Source organism: Alnus glutinosa, chromosome 5, assembly GCF_958979055.1.
Source record: "Alnus glutinosa chromosome 5, dhAlnGlut1.1, whole genome shotgun sequence".
In the NCBI taxonomy this organism is placed as follows: Eukaryota; Viridiplantae; Streptophyta; class Magnoliopsida; order Fagales; family Betulaceae; genus Alnus; species Alnus glutinosa.
In genome coordinates this window covers 13,084,565-13,108,760 of record NC_084890.1, presented here as the reverse complement: position 1 = coordinate 13,108,760, position 24,196 = coordinate 13,084,565, and the positions used below count along the sequence as shown (strand labels likewise).

The following is a 24,196-nucleotide window of genomic DNA, read 5'->3' as shown; positions in this document are numbered from 1 at the left end:
GAATGTAAGCAGAGGTTAGTATTTGCGCTTGTCCTCATACTTCCTATAGAGTCCGAGACATTTGTAGTCTATAGTGATGCATCACTAAAAGGACTAGGGTGTGTGATGATGTGGTAGGGAAAAGTTATAGCATACGCCTCAAGACAGTTAAAAGATCATGAGAAAAACTATCATACTCATGATTTGGAATTAACATCAGTAGTTTACTCTTTCAAGATTTGGAGGCAATATCTGTTTCGAGAGTAGGTAGAAATTTATGTAGATCCATCGAAGCCTCAAGTACATCTTCTCACAAAAGAACTAAAAACATGACACAGTATAGGTGGTTAGGACTTGTAAAAGATTACAAATGTTATCTAGTCAAACAAAAATCCGATAAGAACTCAAAAAAAAAAAAAAAGAATTTGGATTCAGCTGATTGATAGAGAGAGAGAGTAGGATTTGATAGAGCTAATTGATCAAATTTAGATTCAGCAAATGTGTTTATATATATATATATATATATATATATATATATATATATATAGAGAGAGAGAGAGAGAGAGAGAGAGAGAGAGAGAGAGAGAGAGAGAGAGAGGACGTTGAGATTTTAAAATTTGAAAGGACGGGTTTAGCTTTGTTGTTAGTGTAGTTCAGTCAAAGCTTAGCATCTAATCATAATTGTATGGCATAATTTTAGTTCGATCAAATGTTTCTTTTTTCTCCTTTTGTTTTTGTGTCCAATTGTTTCTTGAAAAAAAAAAAATTAATCTCATTAGCTTAGCCATATCATAATTAATCTTGATTTGAGATGAGAAGAGTAAATGAAACTCATCAAGTAAAGTCTTAAATGAATAATCCTTTTAATTTCGTGTCTACTACATAGATTGTCTGTTATGTATAATACTAAATATTTAGATTTATTTTTATACGCTAAAAATGCTATCTTATTGTAATGCTACAGTGCTAAAAGAAAGCCTTTTAAGTTTCCTACAGCGTATTATACGCCTTGTAACAAGTATCTTTAAAGTTATTAATGTGTGAAAGGATTATCTCCGTAATGTAAAGATTCATTGTTAGAATTTTTTAAACACATTGTACACCTTATTTAGGATTTATGGATTCTTGTACAAATTAAATATTAATATTTAGAGCACATTTATGATTGCGTTGAGAAATAGAGTTTTTATCTATAGAAAAACTCAGAAATACCTTTTTACAAAAAGACCCATTTTAAAGTTTTCTCCAAAACGTAGTTTTTAGGCTTTTTTAGAATAAAAATGTCAAACAAGTATTTTATAAGTTTTTTACAAAACCGGCCCATTTTTGCCTCGCACATATTTTTATGTACCAAAAACACTTTTCAAGCTTCTTTCACACAATCTCAAATAAACTCATTAGTTGCTTGTAAACTTGTTTAGCAGTTCTTTATGATGGTTCCAACTAATATAATATGCCATAAAATTATTAGTGCCTTTAATAAATTCAAATTCAAAGGAATAACATCCGATAGCGTTATATCATTTTAATTTTATTCCTATTACTAGCTAAAATCTATTTTTCAAATATAATATAAAATATGTTCATTTGGTTTAAAATTTTCACAATTATAACCACAAGTTAATCATTATTTTTTAAGCTTTTTAGCATTAAGATCTTCTTCTTTTTTGCTCGTATACCTAAATGATTAGGTCGAGTAGGATATCATATTCTAGCCAAATTTTCACTAGTTTTGCTTTTAACATACATCTCCAATAGTTATACGAAGTAGCTCTTTCAACAATAAGTTTATTTTCTTTTTTAGGAAAATAAACTCCAGGTAAAAATTCTAAATCTCTTCTTATTTGTTTTACTAATTCTGATCTTTTTTAGTCTAGATGAACTCTTTATCTTTATTTTTATTTTTTTATTTTTCCGATTTTTCAAAACAGGGATTTCTTCTTGAAAAAGAATCTTTATATAGTTTCTCTCATAATTAAGAATTCCTAAAAAAAACTTTATAATTGTTTTTGTCTTCAATTTTTACAGGAAATTATGTTATTTTAGAGATAATATGTTGTTGCAGTTTTTTTGTTTTCTAATTGAATAAGGAAAGGGTTACAGGGGAGGATCCTTCTCACTTCTGATCTAAAAGGAAAAAAAAGTGCACGATTCTATAAATGAAAAAGGGTGGGCTCTCCAACAATAGACCCAAACAAACTAAAACAACGCTGAAATAATTACAAAGGGTAGAAAATAGGTCAAACAAGTGACCCGGTCCTCTCAAGGGGCAGCATAAGGCAGTTACAGAAGCTAAAGCGGAACAGATTAAGGCAAGCCTATCTATACCCCCATTTGGAAACGGCAACAACCACAAGAAGATGACTGAAGCGGTAAAAGCATTGTCAGAGTCCGAAAATAGGACTATAGGAAAAAGAGTTACCAACACAAATCAAAATACAAGTGTCTCCCCTAAAGGGAAACGAAAACCCAAGAAACATAAAAAAACAGAAGCAAATAAACTGTAAAAGATCCCAAAAAATAGCAACTTTGACGACTAGCAATGCGGTGGAAGATTAGAGACCCGACGCGTGAGAACTGTAGTATAATGCGTGGGAGCCACGCTCCGGCGCGTGGAAGGCGGGAGAAGACATAACTGGTGGCGTCGAGTAGCTGGAATGTCAGCGAGTGCTGTGGAAAGGCGTGTGGGAGGCAGGGTCGACTATCGGAAGAATATAGACCTAGCTTTTAAAAAACCAGATCTAAGAACTTTGACAAAACTGGCCACCAATTCGGGGAAGACGATGGTGAACTTGAACGACACGGTGAAGAGGCAAAACATTGAGGTTGCAATTCTGGGCTGGAGAAGTCGTACAAGACGATGGATAAAACCTCATCAAAGGTGAGGAGGATTAGAGAAACCTCTAGCCAAACATAAATAAAAGCAATAAAAGACATAAAGGAAAGAAGAGAAGGAAAGGATGGAAGAGATGTGGACCAGGGTTGTATTTGAGCCGAGCTTGGGACTGTCGGATTCAGCTCGAATACATAAAAATAGGAGTTCGAGCCGAATTTTGAAGGGTTGTTCGAATTCAGCTTATTAAGAGCCTAGCCTCCAATCGAGCTCGAGTGGGTCCAACTCGATTGGAGTTTTATAATAATTTTTATTTTAAAAAAATATTAAAATTTAGTACAATTTTAATTTTGATCTATATTTCACATTCTAAATGGAATGTTTGTAGTATTACATATATTATGTTTACAATGTTAATATTTATACATTGTAATTATAGAATCTTACACACACACACACACACACACACACACACACACACACACACACACACACACACACACACACACACACACACACACACACACACACACACACGAGCGAGCTAACGATTCAAGTCGAACGAGTTGAGTAGAACTTTATACAAATCGAGCTCATGAGCTTTGTCCGAATCGAACCGAGTTTACACGAGTATATCTCATTTAATATACAAGCGGATTATTGTGTTCACAAACGACTTATTTATTTTTCGAACTAAGATCAAATCGAATTTAAGTGAGCCGAGTCAAACCGAGTTCATAAGCAACCAGACTCATCTAACGCCCCAGATGTAGTCCTTCCTTCCTTCTTGAGCTAGTTGAAACAAGAAGAAGACAAATGAGAAAAAAGAAGAGAGAGAATAGAGCTTTTGGCTTAAGCATATACAACCAAATAATATGTTGTTGCAGTTGGTAGAGTACCTCTAGTCCACTATGGTACCAACTACCTCTAGTCCACCACACTAAATACAATATAGGTGCAATATGTGTCCTATATCGATAGGACTCAAGAGCCAACCACGGGAGAGAGAGAGATAGAGAGAGAGAGAGGCCATCTTAGTGCCTGAATTGCACTTCTATTCATGGTGTAATAACTTGTCTTACAAAAATCATTTCAAGTACCACGATGACATTGTGAAAGTGATACATGTGAAAGAAAAATTGTGTTTTCTGATGAGTGCCAAAAAGTGTATATTTGGACCCCTTAATTTACATTAGTTAAACCTTTAGCTTTGTTACTTTCTGATGTTTTGGTTAGTTTTAGTGTTTTTGCGTTTTGCAGGGCAATAAGAGAAAAATGACAATTTTCAAGGTAAAAATACATAGAAAAGCTGGATTTTCGGAAGTGCTGAAAAAGTAGATCGATCGAAAGTTCGATCGATCGATTTTAAAATCGATCGATCGAATTTATGCGGAGCTGAAATTTCAGAAACCCTAGCTAACTCTATAAATACCATTCTTTTCTCTTTTGTTCTGGGAGGAGGCCGCTTAGGAGTGCCCTAGGGGCCGATTTCACTGTATCTTAGGGTTTTTGGGTTGATTTTGACCTAGAACTTCAATCTTTTGTAAGTTTATTCGTTTTTAATGCATTCTTGTAGTTTATTTATGCTTTCTTTGTTCATGTCTAGCTAATACTTTCATCTAGGGTTGAGGATGAAACCTCACCAGTGAATAGAAACTAAGTTTCATGCTTGTTTATGCTATTTGAGTTTATGGGCTTGATTTCTCATTGTTCTATTTCGGTTTTTGAGATTATTTTTGGATATCTCTTGTGATTTCCGGATACAAGTGATGATTTGATATAGTTTCATTAAATTGATGGCTTGGGTTTTCATGTATGTTGGATATTCATTGTGTTTCATTCTATGGATACATTTGATGATTTAGTTGAAACTAGATATCTTTTGTGATTTGTGGAAGAATGGATTCATTGAATGATTTAAACTATTTTTGAAGCAAAAGTAGAACATACCTAAGATTGGTTTGAAAGAATTCGAAATATGTGTGATGAGCATGATATTAGGTTTGATTTGGTAAGTGTGGATTCCAAAACCCTAGACCCCTTTTATTTTCATTAATTTTGTTTATGTTTTATTTTATCAAAAACCCCTAAATTTGGAACTAGGTTAAAATTAGGGTTGGCAAAACGGGTACCCGACACGACTCGTTTACGACCCGTTTAAGCTAGACCCAAACATGACCCGTTTATGTTAACGGGTCGGGGCTCCAGACACAACACGACTCGACAATTTCACGGGTCACCCGACATGATCCGTGAAACTCGTTTAGCATAATGGGTCGTATCGGGTCGGCACGACCCGTTTAAACATTCAAAGCTAAAACAGTGAAAACACCTTCACGGCCTTCAAACTCCCCTCTCTCCGTCTTTCTTGGCAGGGAAGTTGAGCTTCATAACAGGTAGGGATTGGAGTGATCTTATTGTAAGACTCCAAGCTCTTTTTATATTTTTTCAATAACTTCTCAACCACAAGGAATTACAAGCGAGAAACAAATTTATCAATCCTAATATATCAATTGGTCATCATTCCTACTCTATTGAACATTACTATTCTTCTAAAAAAAATAAGCAAGGAAAAGAACTAATTATGAAATTCTATTAATTCAGTCAAAATATACATTACCCCTCAAAATAATGGAGCTGTAACCCGCTGTGCTACCCGGATACTCTCTCCTCCGATTTCAGCAACGAGGACGAGCTCTTCCAGCCTGAGCCTCCCGTCGAAGATTTTGTTCACGGAGACGGCCACAGCCGCGGCGCTGGAGCCGAGATCGCTCCCTAAGGGAAGGTCCTTTTGGAGAGAGAGGGAGAGACGGACTGATCGGACGCCGAGCATCTTCATGACCTCGATGGCGGCGATGCCTGCGTAGTTCCAGTTGGGGTTCTTGAAGAGCTTGCCGAAAGCGTCGCCGGAGATGTGGGAGATGGAGATCTGGCCCGGATGGACATTGGGGTCGACGGAGAGAGACACAAAGTCGCCGAGGCCGTCCACAGCGCAGCCCAGGAAATCGAAGCCCAGGAGACAGGGAAAGGAAGAAGAAAAAGGAAGAAGAAGAAGAAGAAGAAGAAGAAGAAGAAGAAGAAGAAGAGGAGGAGGGAGGGGGGCGGCGTTGAAGGAAAAAGAAAAGAAGTTAGGGTTTTTTTTTTTTTTTTTTTTTTTTTTTTTTTTTTTTTTGAGTTTATTCACTGTTAGGCACTTAGGCAGCTGTTAGCAAATAATAATAAATTAGAAATTAGAAATTAGAAAAAATAAAAAAATAATCGTGTCTGGCGGGTCACCCGCGACACAACCCGCCAAGCCAAGATAAACGAGTAGACCCATTTATGACCCAAACCCGTTTAAGGTAAACCCAAACCCGCTAATTTTGTGTCGTGTTTGTATCGGATTATCGGGTCGTGTCAAAATTGCCAGCCCTAGTTAAAATATGATTAGTTTGAATAGAGATTAATTTTCGCTACTCAATTCCCAGTGGGATCGACCTCGCACTTGCAAAACGTTATATTGCAAACGATTCGTGCCCTTGCGAGTATTAAAATTTTCACAACAAGTTTTTGGCACCGTTGCCAGGAAATTGTTTTATTTGTGGAAATTGATTTTTGTTTGAATTGATTCTTTTTTTTTTCTACTAGTTTAGATAGATTTTTCTTTCATATATTTGTTGTTTTGTTTCTGTTTTCGTTCAAAAAACAAAATAAATAAATTTGTGTTCCCGGTTCTGTTTTTGCTGTTTCTGCACTTTCTGAGTGCCCTGCGAATTCGATCGATCGAGTATCAATTCAATCGATCGATTGAGAAAGCATTCGCCCTATATAAAGTCGATCGATCTAGAAGTAATTCAATCGATTGAAACTCGATCGATCGAACTTTACTTCAATCGTACGAATTTTCTAAGCAGTAGAAAAAAAAAATCAGTTGTTTTTAGTTTATTTTGTTAATATTTTGTTTATGTTTTATATTATTTTATTGTTTGTTTTTCTTTGATCAATTTATTTTAAAAAAATAAAATAAAATATTGGTTCATATCTTTGGTGGGACATTTTCTTGCTATATGGTGTAAGTGAAACATGAGTTTTTAATTTGATAATTATTGTGATTCCTCTGCACAACATGCTTCACCTAGTGATAGGACACTTGCTCCAACCAACTACCCTTACAGTTTCAACCCACATGAACCATGTTCATATTGCTCTGATCCTTATCATAGTGCTAGTAGTTGTCCCTCCTAGGGACAATTCTGCAATCTTTCTTATGAGCAAATGAACCCCAATTTCTCTTGTCCGGGATTTGATGCAAATCCTAATTTTTACAACCCAGACTGGAGCAGTCATCCTGATTTCTCGTGGCAAGCTCAAGCCATGGGAAATTGTGCTCCCCAATTTCAAGAACTGCACCATCCTGATTATCCGCAGTTCGATAGCCAATCTTCCCATCCTTCATCCTACAATTATCCAGCTTTTTCCTCACAGTCCACTTTGGAAGACACTCTCAAGGTCTTCATAGAGCTCACAGGCCAGGCTATTAGTGACGTGAAGAATGCTACAATGGAAAACACTCAAGCGATTGCCAGAATGGAAGGACAGATAGAATATCTGGTTGATGAAGTCACCAGAATAGAGGAAGAAGAGTTTCAAAGTCAGCTGATGGCCATAAGGTATTACATGATTGATGAGGATGATTTCAGCATTTCTTATCATGAGCATGCCCAGGCCACCGCCACACTTGGGAGTGAGGCAGTTTTTGAGGAAATTGCTAATGGACCAAGTCTGGAAGATCCTTTTGAAGAGAGCGATACTCAAATCGAATTTAACCTAGACTTGGTACCTGAGCAAGAATAGGCTTTATTGGATCCCACTCCTGAGACACGACCTGAGAATGGGGAAACCATTGAGATATCTCTCCCCAGCACATCTTCTTTAGCAGCTGAGTTTGAAGGGGAAGGAGGAGAGGAGCACCTTGAGCACACAGCGCCCCGTTAAATCCAAATTCGTCCAACGACAAGGAAATGAGTACTGAAGCTCATTCCTTCATCATTCCATCCGAGGGATATCAAATTTTAAAGAAGAAAGGGTGGAAGGGATTGGTTGGACATCCACATGATCGGGGAAGGCGCTGTAAATTTTCTTTTACCTTTTTGTACAGTTGATTTCTTTCATTTCATTTTTATTTCTTTTCATTTTACTTTTATTTTTGACATCAATTAACCTTTTGATGTGTGTTTCTTATGAGAAAATATTGCTGTTAGTTTTTGTTGACAAGTGTTTTGGTGTTTAAGTTTGGGGGACGCCTTGACCTTTCACACCTCCATGTTTCCGTATTTCTGGTAATGTATTTCTACACTACACATTGCAGACAATGTGTAATACAAGTTTGGGGGTATGGAAAAACATTCTGTCCATTTGTTTGTTTGTTTAATTTTTTTGTTTGTTTAGTTATTTTTAGTTGTCTTTTTGTTCTTAAAATGTTTTAATTAAAAAAAAAAAAAATTGTTGTTGTCAAGTTTGAGTTAAATCGTAACTATGGTTTGCATTTCATTGGTTTGCTTAAAGTTTTGAACACATCATGTCTTTAGGAATCTGAATTTTTTGACTTATTTTTGGGCTAGTGAGACTTCACTTGTTTGAGTTGAATTATTACGAGCACATTAGCATGTAATCTGTGGGGTATGAATTTGTGGTTAATTGTGTATTTTGAGAATTGTTGGATGACTTATTGATAAATAACCTTGGCTTGCAAGATATTTATATATATAAAAAAAAAAAAAGAAAAAAAAAAGATCATTTTAAGTTTATCACTGAGTAACCGGGCCTCTTGCCTCACTAAGTATTGAGTGTTCGCGTCAAAATGTGAGAATTTCAATTTGGTTAATTGTATGGCTTGTTTTGCTTCGTAGCCTTTTTGACTTGAGTAATTAAGCCATTAGGGATGTTTCTACATCTAGTGCCCTAAGACCATCTAGTTTGAGAGCCACTGGCCCAACACTCGTTACATGGGTCAATTAGAAAGCTTAAGGGAGCCGAGCATTGCACAGCCAACATATAAAAAAAAAAACAAAAAAATATATAAATAAAATAAAATAAAATAATTTGCATATCTTGCCTTGGTTGTTTCATTTGATAGGGATTCCAATGATTTTTGAAGTACTTGTCTTGAGATTAAAATGAAACCTCATAATTGCATGTTGATTTCACTCTACACTTTTGAGAAAATGTGATGTCTTTATTGTCCATTAATGAGTGATTTGATGTTGGATCCCCTATTGATGTTTATGATGGAGTTTGTCTTTTTAAGCATGTCAATGACGTATGAACCATGGTTTGTGTAAAAAATTATTTCTTATTGATAACACAGTGTTTCAATGTTTGTGGGTATCACATCTGGCAAACCCTCACGAGACTTCACTCGTCTACTAGGGAGTCCTAGGGGTTTAAAAGGCTTGTTGCATAAGCTAAATGCAATCGTTTCTCCCACGAAAGAGGACTTATGTTTCATGCTTTGATTTTGTTTTTTATTTTGTTTTGCTAAGGGACTAGCAAAATGTAAGTTTGGGGGTATTTGATGAGTGCTAAAAAGTGTATATTTGGACCCCTTAATTTACATTAGTTAAACATTTAGCTTTGTTACTTTCTAATGTTTTGGTTAGTTTTAGTGTTTTTGCGTTTTGCAGGGCAATAAGAGAAAAATGACAATTTTCAAGGCAAAAATACATAGAAAAGCTTGATTTTTGGAAGTGCTGAAAAAGTAGATCGATCGAATATTAAGTAGATCGATCGAAAAGTAGATCGATCGATTTTAAAATCGATCGATCGAATTTATGCGGAGCTGGAATTTCAGAAACCCTAGCTAACTCTATAAATACCATTCTTTTCTCTTTTGTTCGGGGATGAGGCCGCTTAGGAGTGCCCTAGGGGCCGATTTCACTGTATCTTAGGGTTTTTGGGTCGATTTTGACCTAGAATTTCAATCTTTTGTAAGTTTATTCATTTTTAATGCATTCTTGTAGTTTATTTATGCTTTCTTTGTTCATGTCTAGCTAATATTTTCATCTAGGGTTGAGGATGAAACCTCACCAGTGAATAGAAACTGAGTTTCATGCTTGTTTATGCTATTTGAGTTTATGGGCTTGATTTCTTATTGTTCTATTTCGGTTTTTGAAATTATTTTTGGATATCTCTTGTGATTTTCGGATACAAGTGATGATTTGATATAATTTCATTAAATTGATGGCTTGGGTTTTCATGTATGTTGGATATTCATTGTATTTCATTCTATGGATACATTTGATGATTTAGTTGAAACTAGATATCTTTTGTGATTTGTGGAAGAATGGATCCATTGAATGATTTAAACTATTTTTGAAGCAAAAGCAGAACATACCTAAGATTGGTTTGAAAGAATTCAAAATATGTGTGATGAGCATGAGATTAGGTTGTTGTGATTTGGTGATTGTGGATTCCAAAACCCTAGACCCCTTTTATTTTCATTAATTTTGTTTATGTTTTATTTTATCAAAAACCCCTAAATTTGGAACGAGGTTAAAATAGGATTAGTTTGAATAGAGATTAATTTTCGCAAATCAATTCCCTGTGGGATCGACCTCGCACTTGCAAAACACTATATTGCAAACGATTCGTGCACTTGCGAGTATTATAATTTGCACAACATTTTCAATACAGAAAATAAAAACACACGTTGATTAAAGAAAACTGATAATATTATTAGGACAAAATTGATTATTCCAATATAATTTATCCGAATTTATAGTGAAACCCAAAAGCTACAAAATGGTAAAATCTTCTAAGAATGAAAATAAAACAAAAGAAGCAAAATATAATAATTATGAAAATATTTGGTTCCAAAGAAAATCTAAATATAGAAATTATTATGGAGAATTTTTTATGTGGCATATTTTCCAAATCGTCCTTGGTCAACTTAGTCTTCACTTTCCTACTTGGTCAAAATCCTCAAATCTGGTGCATTAAATATGTTGGTATTGAAAGGACGCATATGTAGAATTAGGATGGCCCTTTGAGATGGCTTCTCTCAATGGCATCTCGGGATGGTCACTCGGGATGGGCTTCTCAGGATGACCTCTCGGGACAGGCTTCTTGTGATGCTTCTCAAAATGACCTCTCGGGACGGGCTTTTCGAGATGACCTCTCACCCCGCAAGACGGGCTTCTTGGGACGACCACTCGAGAACCTGCTGTAGTCTATCCTACATAGGCTTGGCAATTTTTGATACGACCCGTGAACCCAGCACGAACACGACACGAAAATAGAGGGTTTGGGTTTGGGGTAATTGGGTTCGGGTCAACCTGATTATAACTCTTTTATTTTTATTTTTTAAAAAAACCCGAAACAAAGTTAGTAACAAACCCTAGCGGCCGCATCTTTTCTTTTCAGTTTTCACTTTCTTTCACGCCTCCTCTCCTTCAGCCGTTTCAATGGTTTCAACTTTCACACCTTGAAGTATTCAAGTTCTTCAACGAATCGACCTTCTTCACTGTCTTCATACTTTCACTTCATCGTCTTCACGCCTCCTGTTAGAGGATAAACCAGACTTGCAAAAGGATCCTCAAATCAAGGCACAAGATTGATGCTCTCTCTCTCACAGCATCATCTCTCATTTATTTCTGCAGAATCTTCTCCTTGTTTTCCTTCCCAATATCTCCCTGATTTTCTCTATGTTTTCTTCCATGGTTTATGGGGGATATGATTGGATGCGATGCAATGGGCTTCACGCTTGTCTTCTTGGCTTCAGTTCATGGCCATGGCTTGCTTGGATGCGATGGGTTTCACTCGTTTTCTTCAGACGAAGAGTCGATTCTTCACAACGGGTTACCCGGGTTGTGTTCGGGTAACTCGGTTAACAATAGGGTTGTGTTCAGGTTTAGGAATTCAACCCGATTATTAATCGGGACGGGTTCGTGTTGGACCCGATTGCGTAATCGGCCCGTGAACTTGAATTGCTAAGCCTAATCCTACATCACACGATATTCTTGCTGGGTCAATGAATTACAATCCAATGTCCTCATATTGGAGAAGAATAAGCAATTACGTTACACGGTGATATAATTTGAATATAGGGAAAACTACAATTTACCTCCCTAATGTTTGCACCAATTTGCAATTTTAGTACCAATGTTTAGATTGCTTCAATTGCACCCAAGAAAGTTGCAAAAATTTGCAATCCACCCCCTTCCGTCCACTTGCTCCGTCTGATGAGACGGAAATGCACCCACGCGTGCGGCACGTGAGTTTTTTGGGCCAAACTTGACGAAAATGCCCTCATCAAAACGCCGCGTTTTGCTTATCTCCTTCAGCGAATTTTCTCGAAGGCGTTGGTCGCCGGTGGGTTCCTCGAGCTCGACTGGGCCAAATCAAAGGATCGGCTACACAAGCCAAACACTCTCTACTGATCAAACCCACAAAACACTCATAATCAATCCATCAAACACCACCACCATTCGGCCATCAACACACACAACACCGTTCGGCCATCAGTACACACACGTCACTGGCTAGAAAACAGAGGTACACGGCCAAGAACAAACGACAACCCAGAAATACCCATCTTCAAAAATCAAACATATAATCGGTCAAAAATCAAGCAATTCCCAAGGTTTAATCACATTAAGGAATTCTACCAAAATCCACCGGAAAAATCCTACTGAAATGGCCGAAATCCGTGCTCTTCGACAGTCCACCGTTGAACAAACGAAAACCTAGCTTTGTCTTGCCGGAAATCGCTCTGGGTTCAGCCGGCGACCCCTGGTTCTACTCGAGTCCTCTACGATTAGCCCCTCTCGGCCCTCGCCCGGGCCAGCTTCGATCTCCACCGTTCGCTCGCGCAGGAGCTAGACGAGCCCCAATCCTACGGCTTCAGAGCCCTCATCACTCTCGGCCTTTCCATCACCGAGTCCCCAAACCCTCTTCCCTCTGGTTCCTCCAATAAAGTCTCAGATTGGGTCGATGGGCTGATTCAAAAACCCAGGACCATCGAAGCCCCAATTTTTGCGAAAATTCGTTGAAGGAGATGAGCAAAACGCAGCGTTTTGATGAGGGCATTTTCGTCAAGTTTGGCCCAAAAAACTCACGTGCCACGCGCGTGGGTGCATTTCCGTCTCATCAGACGGAGCAATTAGACGGAAGGGGGTGGATTGCAAATTTTTGCAACTTTCTTGGGTGCAATTGAAGCAATCTAAACATTGGTACCAGAATTGTAAATTGGTGTAAACATTAGGGGGGTAAATTGCAGTTTTCCCTTGAATATAAGTTACACATTTTAATTGTTATGACATAAAGAAGTTGACAGTTAGCAAGCCTTCTATTAAAAATTGGATGCCGGGCAAGTATTTTGTTAGAAGTTTGGCTTAAAAAAGAAAAATGATAGATATTATAATTCTATTTAATATTTATCCAATAATATGAACGTGATATTCCAACTAATCATTACATTTTATTTTTTAATATTTAATAATAATTGATATACGTCAACTCTTTTATCATAAGGCCAGAACTCCTTCCTACCTTTAATCGTAAAAATTAGAAATGTGGCTTTGTTTGTCACATAAAAAATCTGAAACACTTCTGGGATAATTTTACAAATAAAAAATATGGCAGTAAGGAAACGCACCGTTTCAGCAAGCCTTAATTCTTTCTGATTGTGAGCGAGATTCACATCGTTTTTTGGCTCCGAAAACATGTTGGCAGCAACACTCTCTTTCCCTTGTTACGCAAAGCCCGCACGTCCTACAATCAGGAATTCTCTAACGAATTCCTCTAACCGCAACTCTCTGAAGCTCAGAGCTTCTCTCTTTGACTATCCCCTTGCAAGCAGAATCATGGTTAGAAGTAAAGTCATTCCTGTTCTCTTTCTATATATCTCTCATCCCCTATTTTCTGTGTAAATTTGATTGATTTATCATCTGGGTTTTCTTCCGTGAATGGTATGTTTCATTAACTCTTTATTTATTTTAGTTTGAGAGCTTGTTGTTACTCAAACTTCTGACTGATTTCTCATGTGGGTGGTCTTCAATTAGTGGAATAATGCATGAGGCTTTTCATTTTCTTCTACTTTCAGAGTTTTTTGTGTTTGTGTTTGTGTTTGTTAATTCTGTTGTTTACTTGATTTCTGAGTTTGTTAAGTTCTGTTAGTTTTTTGCTACTTAAATCTGTTCATTTATATGCAAATTCGATTGCATTCCATCTGGGTTTTCTTCAATCAGTGATAAAATTCATTAATTCTTTGAGTATGTTACTATTTGAGAATTTGTTGTTCTCTTAGTACCTCTGTTCTTTGTGCAATTACGTGTTTAGATTCTTCATTTGTACCAATGGTTCCTTTTATGTGAAATACTCTAGAAACTTCTGACTGTTTTGCCCTTGTTCGCTTTGCCTGTGCACTTTCTATTCTAAATCTTAGAGCACTAGCAATGGCTTCATAAAATCTCATTCCCTTCCCTAAATGTTGGGAAAACTCCTAAAAAAACCATGCAACAGCTTCCCTAGGTGTTCCCTAAACCCAATGGCTTCCTTAAATCTCATTCTCTTAGAGCACTAGCAGCAGATTCCCAACCATTTTTCCTATATTTAGGGAACAAAACTACTTTTTGCTTCCCTATAAAAAAAACCCCACAATAGATTCTCTTACCTTTCCTTATATCAATTAAATATTATTTTTTTACTCTTATTTTATTCTTTTTCTCTCTTTCCTACATTTACTTTCTTCCGTATATCAATTAAATATACTTTTTTTATATTAAAATAATACATAGGGAAGGAATAGTAGACATGTATACATAGGGAATTACTATTTATTCCCAACCCACTCATCTAAATATAGGGTATCTGCTGTGGGAGGTTTTTTTATGTTTTTCATGAAATTTTCCCTAAATATAAGGAAGGGAACCAATATAGGGTAACTGCTACTAGTGCTCTTATCTAGATGTTGGAAAAACTCCTAAAAAAAACCATGCAACAGCTTTCGTAAGTGTTTCCTAAACCAAGGGAACCAAAAGTGCTACCCAAGATCTAGGATAGTACTTTTGCTTCCCTTACCATTATTTTAATATAAAAAGGCTTTCTCTTGCCTCTAACATTTCTTTTAAACAATATTTAAATGGCTTTCTCTTTCCTCTCTCTTCTCCTAACATTTAGTTTTAAGAATATTTATACGGTACATGGAAATGATAAGGGAAACTATTGTGAAGATATAATAGAGAAGCAAAAAATAGTTTGATTTCATACATTTATGGAAAATCTAAGGGAAGCTGTTACTAGTGCTCTTAGGAAGGAAGGCATCCCTACTTTCTTAGAGTGAGAGTATCTTTCTAGAAGTAGAACATATGTGCATTTTCAAGTGCATCCTATGCAATTGTTGACTTCTGATTTCACTGCCTTGTTAAGGATGGAATGAAGCAGGAAGATCACCTTGCTTCCATGAATTTCTTTTTCTTTTTTAATAAGTGATCGAATTTTATTAAAAAGAGAAAGGGCACAACCCAAGTACACAGAAAGTATACAAGAGAGACACTTAACTAGAAAAAGAAAAAAATCAAGAAAATCATTAAACCTAGTAATATAAAGGCTCTCAAAGGCGGCTGTCCAGTGGTATAGGGTTTTGAGGAAGAAGACATTTAGATCCACCACCATTTTCTCGCAATTCTCAAAACTACAATCATTTATTTCTCTCCAAATATACCACATTAAGCAAGAAGTGATCATCTTCCACATTGCTACCCTTTGAGGTGAGCCACACTGCCCTTTCCAGCAAGCAAAGAGATTCACCACACACCTAGACATGACCCAAATTAACCAAACAGGCAAAGATTTACCTCCACGGAAAAGTTGATTCATTCGAATCGACATGAGAGTCCGACTACATTGTATTGCATTGTTGGAATCCATGTTGTATATTTGAAAGAGGTTGACCTCTTTGTGTTTCTCATATTACAATCCTCTTCCCGCTGAGCCCCCTTTCTTCTTGGTCCACATAGACAAAATGTAGGACTGGTGCCAATAGTTCATCTCGGAAGAAAGGACTCACTTAGCCGGGATCGCTAACTGATACTAATATAATAGAAAATACCAATATAATGGAAAAGAACTGTCTTTTCTGTATATTTTCCTTGGTTCCATTGCTACTGCGGGCTTTATGCAATCGATCGGATCATATAGATATCCCTTCAACACAACCTTGGTCATCGAAAGGATCTCGGAGACCCACCAAAGCACGAAAGTCAGGATCTTTCAGAAAATGAATTCCTATTCGAAGAGTGCATAATGGATAAGCTCACACTAACCCGTCAATTTGAGATACAATTCGGAATTTTCCTTGGGAGGTATCGGGAAGAAATTGGAATGTAATATCCCTATTTTTTGAAACTTGAAATGATATCCCACTTTGCAGAAATTTTAGATTAGTTAAAAGTGTTCTATATTTATATTCACTTTCATATAAAATTTGAGTCTGTATATGTAAAAATGATGCATGCTACATGGTGTTGCAATATGTAATCCTTTAATATGAAGTTTTTAATAAATAGTTAAAAGTATTACAGATGGTCTAAATGTTTTACTAGTAATCAAATGAACACTGTTGTAAAGGAAAAAAAAATAGAAATAAAATAAAATAAACACAACTGAATTATGAATAGCAGTGGTTCTGGTTTACACAAAACGCACATAGTAGATTGTATAGTGCTCAACTTATTTTGGAGCAGAAATATATGTATATACTTTTCTGAGATAAGAAGTTTACTATATGCTTATACCTTTTACTTTCCCGTTACGGTATGTTTTGTTATTAAAGATACTCGAGAAAGAAAAAGATTTACAAATGAATATGCTGGTTGCTGCTCAGGGTTTCTGGAAGATGGTGGTATATCCTAGTTGGCATAATTACGTGGAAGGACTTTAAAGGTTTGAGTCAGTCAAGGGTGGAAAACTGATAGTTGTGGAATCAATCAATTATATTCTTTTCCATGGAAGTTTAGGCAACAGTCATTGAACAATGATTTAAAAAAGAAACGAGAGTATTTTCTCTGGAAGTTTGAGATAGGTTATTCAATTTGTGTTCGTGTTTTCACATGTGCAAGGAGGGTTTCTCCTGCTCTACGTTTTAATTAAAGTAAAATTTTCTGAACATATTCCACACCCCTTTATCTCCATTCAACGCACTGAATTGGGTAATATTGGAAAAAACTGGGAGGAGTGATACTTCTTTGAATCCTACCCCTTCTCCCATAAAATATGTTATTAGATAAATATTTAAATTTTATTTGATTCCTGAACTAATCATATGTAAGCTTTGATTACTGAAATGGAAGTCTTTTCCAACATGATAAAATAGTTAGAAAATTGGGTTATTGTAAGTAGCTGTATTAGTTTTCAATAAGCAATTAAACATACAGAATACTTTTACTGTGTATCATGAATGGAGATACTTGCAATTTACTTTTATTTTCTGCATTATACAGCTCGAAATTCAATGTTATAGACTTATAGTTGACTCTGTTGTATGGTATCGTTAACATTATGAAACAGTTAACTTGATTGACCCTTTATTAATCTTTTCAGTAAGTAGTTTACGTAGTTAGCTTTGAACACCCTATTGAGTCTTGGTATTTTCTACTTACTACCATTTATTTTTCAAATCCATTTTGATTATACTTGGTTTTGTTTACTTGTGTACTAAAAATATTATTATTTTAAGTGTCACCGTTATCACAAATTTTTAATTCTTCTTGGTTGATTAATGTAAGCTTTTTGAACTAAGCATGTTTGATTATTTGAATTTTATATCTAGTCAATTATTATTGAACCGTTAAGATGTAGTCTGATGAGTGATGAGCCTATTCGTGTTCCTCTTATTTTTCATTTTTTTTTTCTTGTAAATTTGATTACTTTATCTTCAGGGTTTTCTTCCATTACTAGTATAATTTAGAAATTTTATTTATTTATTTATCTTTTTAATCTGAGAGTATGTTGTTATTTAATTTATGATTGATTTCTTATCCGCCTTTTCTTCAATTAGTGGTATAATGCATGATTTTGTGTAGTGTTGGTAGTGTTTTATGTCAATTCTATTGTTAAGAGATTTTATAAATTTTTGTTTATGAAAATTTGCTTTGTCTTCCATTCTGGTATGAGTAATGCTAGAAAATATATTTTTATCCCACAGTTAGCCCGTAATGCTGACATGGCAGTCTTAACCAATTATTTGATCAATTCTTGTTTTTTTTTTTTTAAAAAACCAAGCGTTGGTTGTGACTAACACGTCGGCATTGTAGAATAAAAATGTAGTTTTTAACATTACTCTTAAGGTATTTCTCGAATTAGCAATATAAGTCATGAACGCATTTTACTGAACGATGGGTAACCCCTCAAGGAGGGTGGGGGCTTGTGAAGCCTACTCGTTTCTTGTTCGGCTAAAATACGTCTTGGTCCTTAAGTTTGAGTTTGTTGTTCCTTGAAGTTTTATTTTTTTATGATGTTAACCCTGAAGGTACGATTTGTGATTACTTTGGTCAATCCTTCAAGCGTTTTCAACAGTGGAAATGTTTATTGTCATATGTCACTGCATAAGTGTAAAATTGACCTAGTATTTTTTTTTTTTTTTTTTTAACATTTTTTGTTTTGAAAATTTTTGAAAAAGGAAAGCTGGGCATACGATATGCACATGAACATGATCACTTGCTCTCACTAAACGACATAGTGCCCTTAATATATCAGAATTCCTCCGGAATTAGTTTATTCTTTATTTTCGGTGTAAAATTTTTGACCCAAATTTGATGGGAAGGTAAATAGATTGCTGTCCCATCACCATTTTTTTAGAACAAATAGCATGTGCTATCATTAGTGCTGAAAAGGCCCGAAGGCTTACAACTTGAGGGATAAGACCCTCTACACTCTAAGCCAAAAGGATCTGACTTAAAAAATAGCTGTCTATGCAGAACACAAACCTTACAAGAACAACAATTGAGCCTCTCTTTACAATAACGCACATTCTACATAAGAAAATAGGGCCGATCTAGCTACAAGCTAACAAATATTCCAGAAAAATTTGAGCAATACAAAGGCATACTGTGACCGGAGAAACAAAGGGAATACACAACAAACAAACAGAAAAACCCAACTCGAGCCGGCGGCTAGGGGCTATCTTCACCAGAAAACGACGCGTGTAGAACACACGCCGTCCCCGGAATCACCTTGCAGCAGATCAGACTAAATAATCCTCGGACACCACCTTGCATGGTCAGAAGGCGGAGCGTGGCCATCACGGGTGCCCAAGGAGAGAAACTCTCTGGCGCGTGATGACCACGCTCCGGTCACCGGTGACGCACACAATCGTAGCTTTCGGCGGCATGACTAGAGGACGACGGCGATCACGACTGAAGGGCGCGTGTCTCTCAGAAGTCGATGGAAATGCGAGATCTGGCTTCAAAATAGAAAAGTAGATGAACGTTCGGCCATGCACCCCACCGACGACATAAACCAGAATAGCTCTCTACCACCGGACGTCTCGAAGAGAGTCTTCCTGCCTGAACGAAAGCAAAGAAAAAAGAAAACACAAACTACCATAGCCCTGAGAGGACTAGGGGAAGATCAGCCATCACCGGATCTACCGGGAGGAAACAAAACTCCACAGACCTAATGGCTGGGAGAGACCTAACCTCCACTGGTTCTCACCAGGGAGGGACAAAAACACTCCATAGCCCTAAAAGGGCTAAAAGGTAAAACACCACCGGGAGGAGGGAGGCGTGTAGCCTCCCTCCCCCCATCACCAGGAGTTGTTGAATTGATGAGAATTCCCTCAATTTTTTTTTAGGGTTTTGTAAAGGAGAAGTGCGGAGTTTGACATTGACGAGCGCATGAGCTTCATCCTTCTCGGAGACGGAAAGTGCAGTTTGGAAATTAAAGTTTTGGTTGTTTGGAGTGAAAAACAAGAATTTGGTTTCGAAGTTAAAGGAAGGGCATTGACTGTTATTTGTTAAGGAGGAGAAGAAAAGATTCAGCGATAATTTGTAGAAACTGAATCACAAAGGATTATGAGTGGTCTAATTTAGGGTTTTTGAAATCTTTTTAAAACCAAGTCCTATTCATTCTTCTCTAAGTTATTCTCTCAGCTTCACAATCTCTTCGACAACCTTTCTTGCTGCCAATCTTCCATCAATTCTTAAGGAGTCTCACTCATTGCATAAGAATCTCTCTCTCTCTCTCTCTCTCTCTCTCTCTCTCTCTCTCTCTTTCTCTTAACTTTTCTTTTGAATGGGTATTTTGCTCCACCCCCCCCCCCCCCCCTTCCTCCCAAAATTCTTTTGATTTACAAAAGCAATGACGTCATTGAGTCAGGTGATCATGTTCACATACATCTTGCATGGCCATCTTTCCTCTTTCAATAGAAATGTAAAGATGCTAAAACTGTCATTTTACACTCAGCACTCAGGTGCAGCATCACGTGAGCATTTAAGGTGTCCATTGATAGTGGAGCTAGGCTGAGGGACATAGTTGACAGTTACAGCTATAGGGTTGATTTTAAGGACCAAATTGACAACATTACCAGAGTTGGAGAGCTCATAATCTAATTTAGCCTCTGTTAAATTATAACTATAGATAAATATAATGTTTGTGATTGGTGAATTAATCCCTTTTGTTGCTTTGATTGCTGTTGGAAGTTTTCATCAACATCATAAAATAATTAGAAAAGCACCATTTTCTGGGGCCTTTATAGGGTTCGTTGGTTATGATTATACAGTATACATATATTAACTTTGGTAGATGTTTTGTCCTGTCCACAATTATCGAATTTGTTTACTCAATCTCATTAGAATGAAACACCAAAAGTTATCAGCATTTTTGGCATATTTTTCATCTTGATCACTTGATTCACAGGACCCAGAAACACGAGTCTGTCGCATGTTATAGATATGAGAAATACTACCATACCACACTAACATTCCATAAATATCGCACAAACCTGATGCAAGGTTTAGTAGTCATTGGATCAGCCCTTATTTTAAAAAATATATTTATTCAATGACTACTAGACCTTGTTACGTTGTAGGATATTTATAGGATGTTTGTGTGGTATGTATCGTTTCTCTATAGCTATTAGTGACATAAATCTTAATATTTTGAAATTGCCATTGTTCTAACATTTGTTGAGAAACTCAAGTGGAATTGTTCAATTGCTTTTTGACTGCAGCAGACTCTTCTCAAATTTCTTGATCAGTAGCTCTCCTAGTTCTAATTATGCATATTACCGTGCAGATTTACCATATTCAACCAGTGAAAGTAATTTGCGACAGGAATTTTCAAATTTTGGCGAGATAGCTGAAGGTAATTCAAATCATCTTGAGAATTTGGTATGTTTTATACTTTCTTCCCTCTTTTTTCACTGTGACACTGTATTTACAATCTCTGGCAGTGAAGCTAGAAAAGAATGGAGCCAGAAAGTGGTCAAAGGGGTATGCATTTATTCAGTATACTTGTCAAGAAGATGCCATGCTAGCCCTAGAAAATATGGATTACAAGGTTCTACTTTGCCACCTCTCTTGTTTTTCAGGATAAATCCACCTCAGAGATTTACCTACAATAATAGACTCATCTTTTCTTTTTCTTTTCAGAAATTTGATGGCAGGGTGATTTACGTAGAGCTGGCGAAGCCTGGGGGCAATGCCTTTGGAGGATGCCCAAAAACCTCTGGACCGCCAAAGGTGCGGCAGAATTTGCAGGAAGAAGATGAGGTGCCAGATTGCTGGTACTAACCAATTTGTCAAATATGATCGGTTTAACGGATAGCGTTCTTCCTATTTATGTGGGCTATTTATCTTTTCAATATTGGTTTGGGGTGTTACAAGGCATTACTTCTAATATCATTTGTAACGATCTAGGAAAAGTGTTAACTATATTTATGTTATCATCTTAAAAGGACTAGTCAATTTAGTACTTTTCTAAAATTACTTAGTAAGCAAGTAATATGTGACTTATCAGTACTTTTATAAATCGCTTACTCTATAAAGATTACTTTTCTCAATATAAAATTAGGGTGTTACATCTTATTTCTCGAATGTCAATGTGGAGCTAGCGTATATTGGGCTAGATCTCAACTCGAGCAATTCAAGTTATTTTTGAAAAAAAAAGGAAAGAGAAAAAATCAATGGTCTTGCTCGGTGTTGAGTTAAGCTCAAGTTGGGGAGCTGCAGGACTTGTAATTTTTTTTTTTTATTCTGAGTGATAAATGGTCTATTAATTTAATATATACAATTTTTTTTTAAAAAAATAGGACAAGAGACGTGGCGTCAGAGGGTTTTATGATCAAACTTGATTCAATTCCAAATGGTTAGCAAATACCCACTTTGTATATTAATGCTTTGTATATTTTGACGTAAAATAATTTTCATCGTAAAATATTTGTAACGAAATTATTTTTTAGGAAAAAAGATTTTTTCGAAAATATTTTCTGGTGTTTGATTTTCACAAAAAAAAAAATCATTAATGGCGAAAAACTGAATACGACAACGTCCGGTCATCATCGTCGAATTCCGGCCAAATTCACTGGCATCAGCCCTAAAATGGCTGAATTCCGGCCAAATTGGCCAAATCTTGGCCGAATTCCGGTTGTATGGTCGGAATCTGGCTAGATCCGGCCATAATCTAGTCCGTCGGAATCCTGCGACGACGGCCGGACGTCGCCGGATTCTGGCAAAAATGTCCAGATTCAGACATCGACCGGTTGTCGGATTTCAGCGATGGTCGACTGATTGAGCGTGAAAGTTGATTGCGTCATTTAATAGAAGGTCGATTGCGTTTGCAGTTTGAAAAAAATGATTTACGCTTTTAAAAAATCATTTTTCGAAATTGACCAAGTATTTTTGGTTAAATAGAAATCATTTTTCGGTTGACTTATTATTTTCGTCCCTACCAAATACTAAAAAATGCTAAAATCATTTTTCAGAAACTATTTTACACCAAAACAAACCGATACTTTAGATTGCTCTTAAATATTGGAGGATTGTTTTGTTTGCTAATAACCAATTTTTGTCCGTTGTGAATTTAAAGTTGATTCAGCCCGCTAATTTGCTTTGTCCTAATTAAGGAAAAAACACAGAAAAAGGACGACTTTGAATATGTATTTGTTCAATCAACATGTCCAATTATTTATTTATTTATTTATTTTAATTTTTTTTAGGGAATTGACTGGGCTTCTTCGTTTGTTCCACTTCCATATCCCTACGAATTTCTTTGGACCAAGAAAAGGTCGACTTGACTTTTCTGTCGACTTTGGACTATTGAATTTATGTATTTTTTTAATAATTTAGTCCCATTCAAATCTTCAACTCAAAGTTGATGTCTAAAGAAACTTTTGCTCTGCTTTCCCAAACCCTAGTGAAGAAAGCCAGGTTTCATCACGAGTCTTGGTTTGTATATTTTTATTTATTTTTCATGCATTTTTTACTTTGTGGAATGAATTTTATATTATTATTTAAGGGAAGACAAAAAAAAAATTAAAAAAAAAAAGGAGAGAGAAAAAAAATCAGGAAGTTGTTTTACTTGGAGACGCATTTCTTAAAAGGTTTATCACTTTGCTCGTTTTAATAATTTTTGTCTTGATATCATCAATTCATCATGTAGCTATTGTAGCATTCAATTAATGCCCTTTGATTTTATTTATTTTACTCGGATGAGGATCTTCTCAAATTATATGTCCGAATTTGAGAGAATTCGGACAGATAATTGTGAGGAACAACTTATAGGATCCACTTGACCAAATAAAAATCAGGCTTTCCAACCACTTATTAGGTCAGGTAGGTCTCATAAGTTGTATCTAACAATCACCCACCCAAATTCTTAGAATTCGGGCAGATAAAATTTTTGGGGAAATTAAGCTCAATACAAACATTCATAAATTGCTTTCCCGTAATTAGCGGTCCATTATTTCAATTAGGTTTAATAATTCATCTCAACAAGGGAATACCATTAGTCATACCATTATATATAGGACCCTTCGTAAGAAAAAATACATAATGAAATTATAATCTAGAGAAAAATAAATAATATAATGAAAATAAATCTCCATGTGGCAATCCTACGTGTGGGCAAGAGAAAATCAGACGGCTAAGATTCAAATATGAGGAAGTTCATTCGAATTAGAATGACATCTCGGATCTACATGGCAGTACTGCCACGTCGAGTGATAGGTGAAGATGGACGACCGAGATTTGATCTGTCAAGCTTGTTTGAACGGTCAGAGGTTGGCATGCATGAATCATGATTAGGTGAGATTCAACGTTCAATTTAATGCAGCTGCCACATGTTCATTCAAATGAACTTAAAAATTCAAGTGTCCAATCGTGGGTTAAAACATGAGTAAACCAAAGAGAA

At 36.2% G+C, this 24,196-nt stretch overlaps 1 protein-coding gene across 1 annotated transcript; it reads left to right on the top strand.

Annotated features, from left to right (window-relative positions):
* The first annotated feature begins 13,472 nt into the window (after positions 1 to 13,472).
* Positions 13,473 to 21,761, top strand: LOC133869372 (glycine-rich RNA-binding protein 4, mitochondrial). The gene is made up of 4 exons (XM_062306350.1): positions 13,473 to 13,663; positions 21,083 to 21,151; positions 21,240 to 21,346; positions 21,439 to 21,761. The coding sequence occupies exons 1-4, from the start codon at positions 13,513 to 13,515 to the stop codon at positions 21,577 to 21,579; spliced, it is 468 nt and encodes a 155-aa protein (XP_062162334.1). The 5' UTR covers positions 13,473 to 13,512; the 3' UTR covers positions 21,580 to 21,761.
* Positions 21,762 to 24,196: the final 2,435 nt, after the last annotated feature.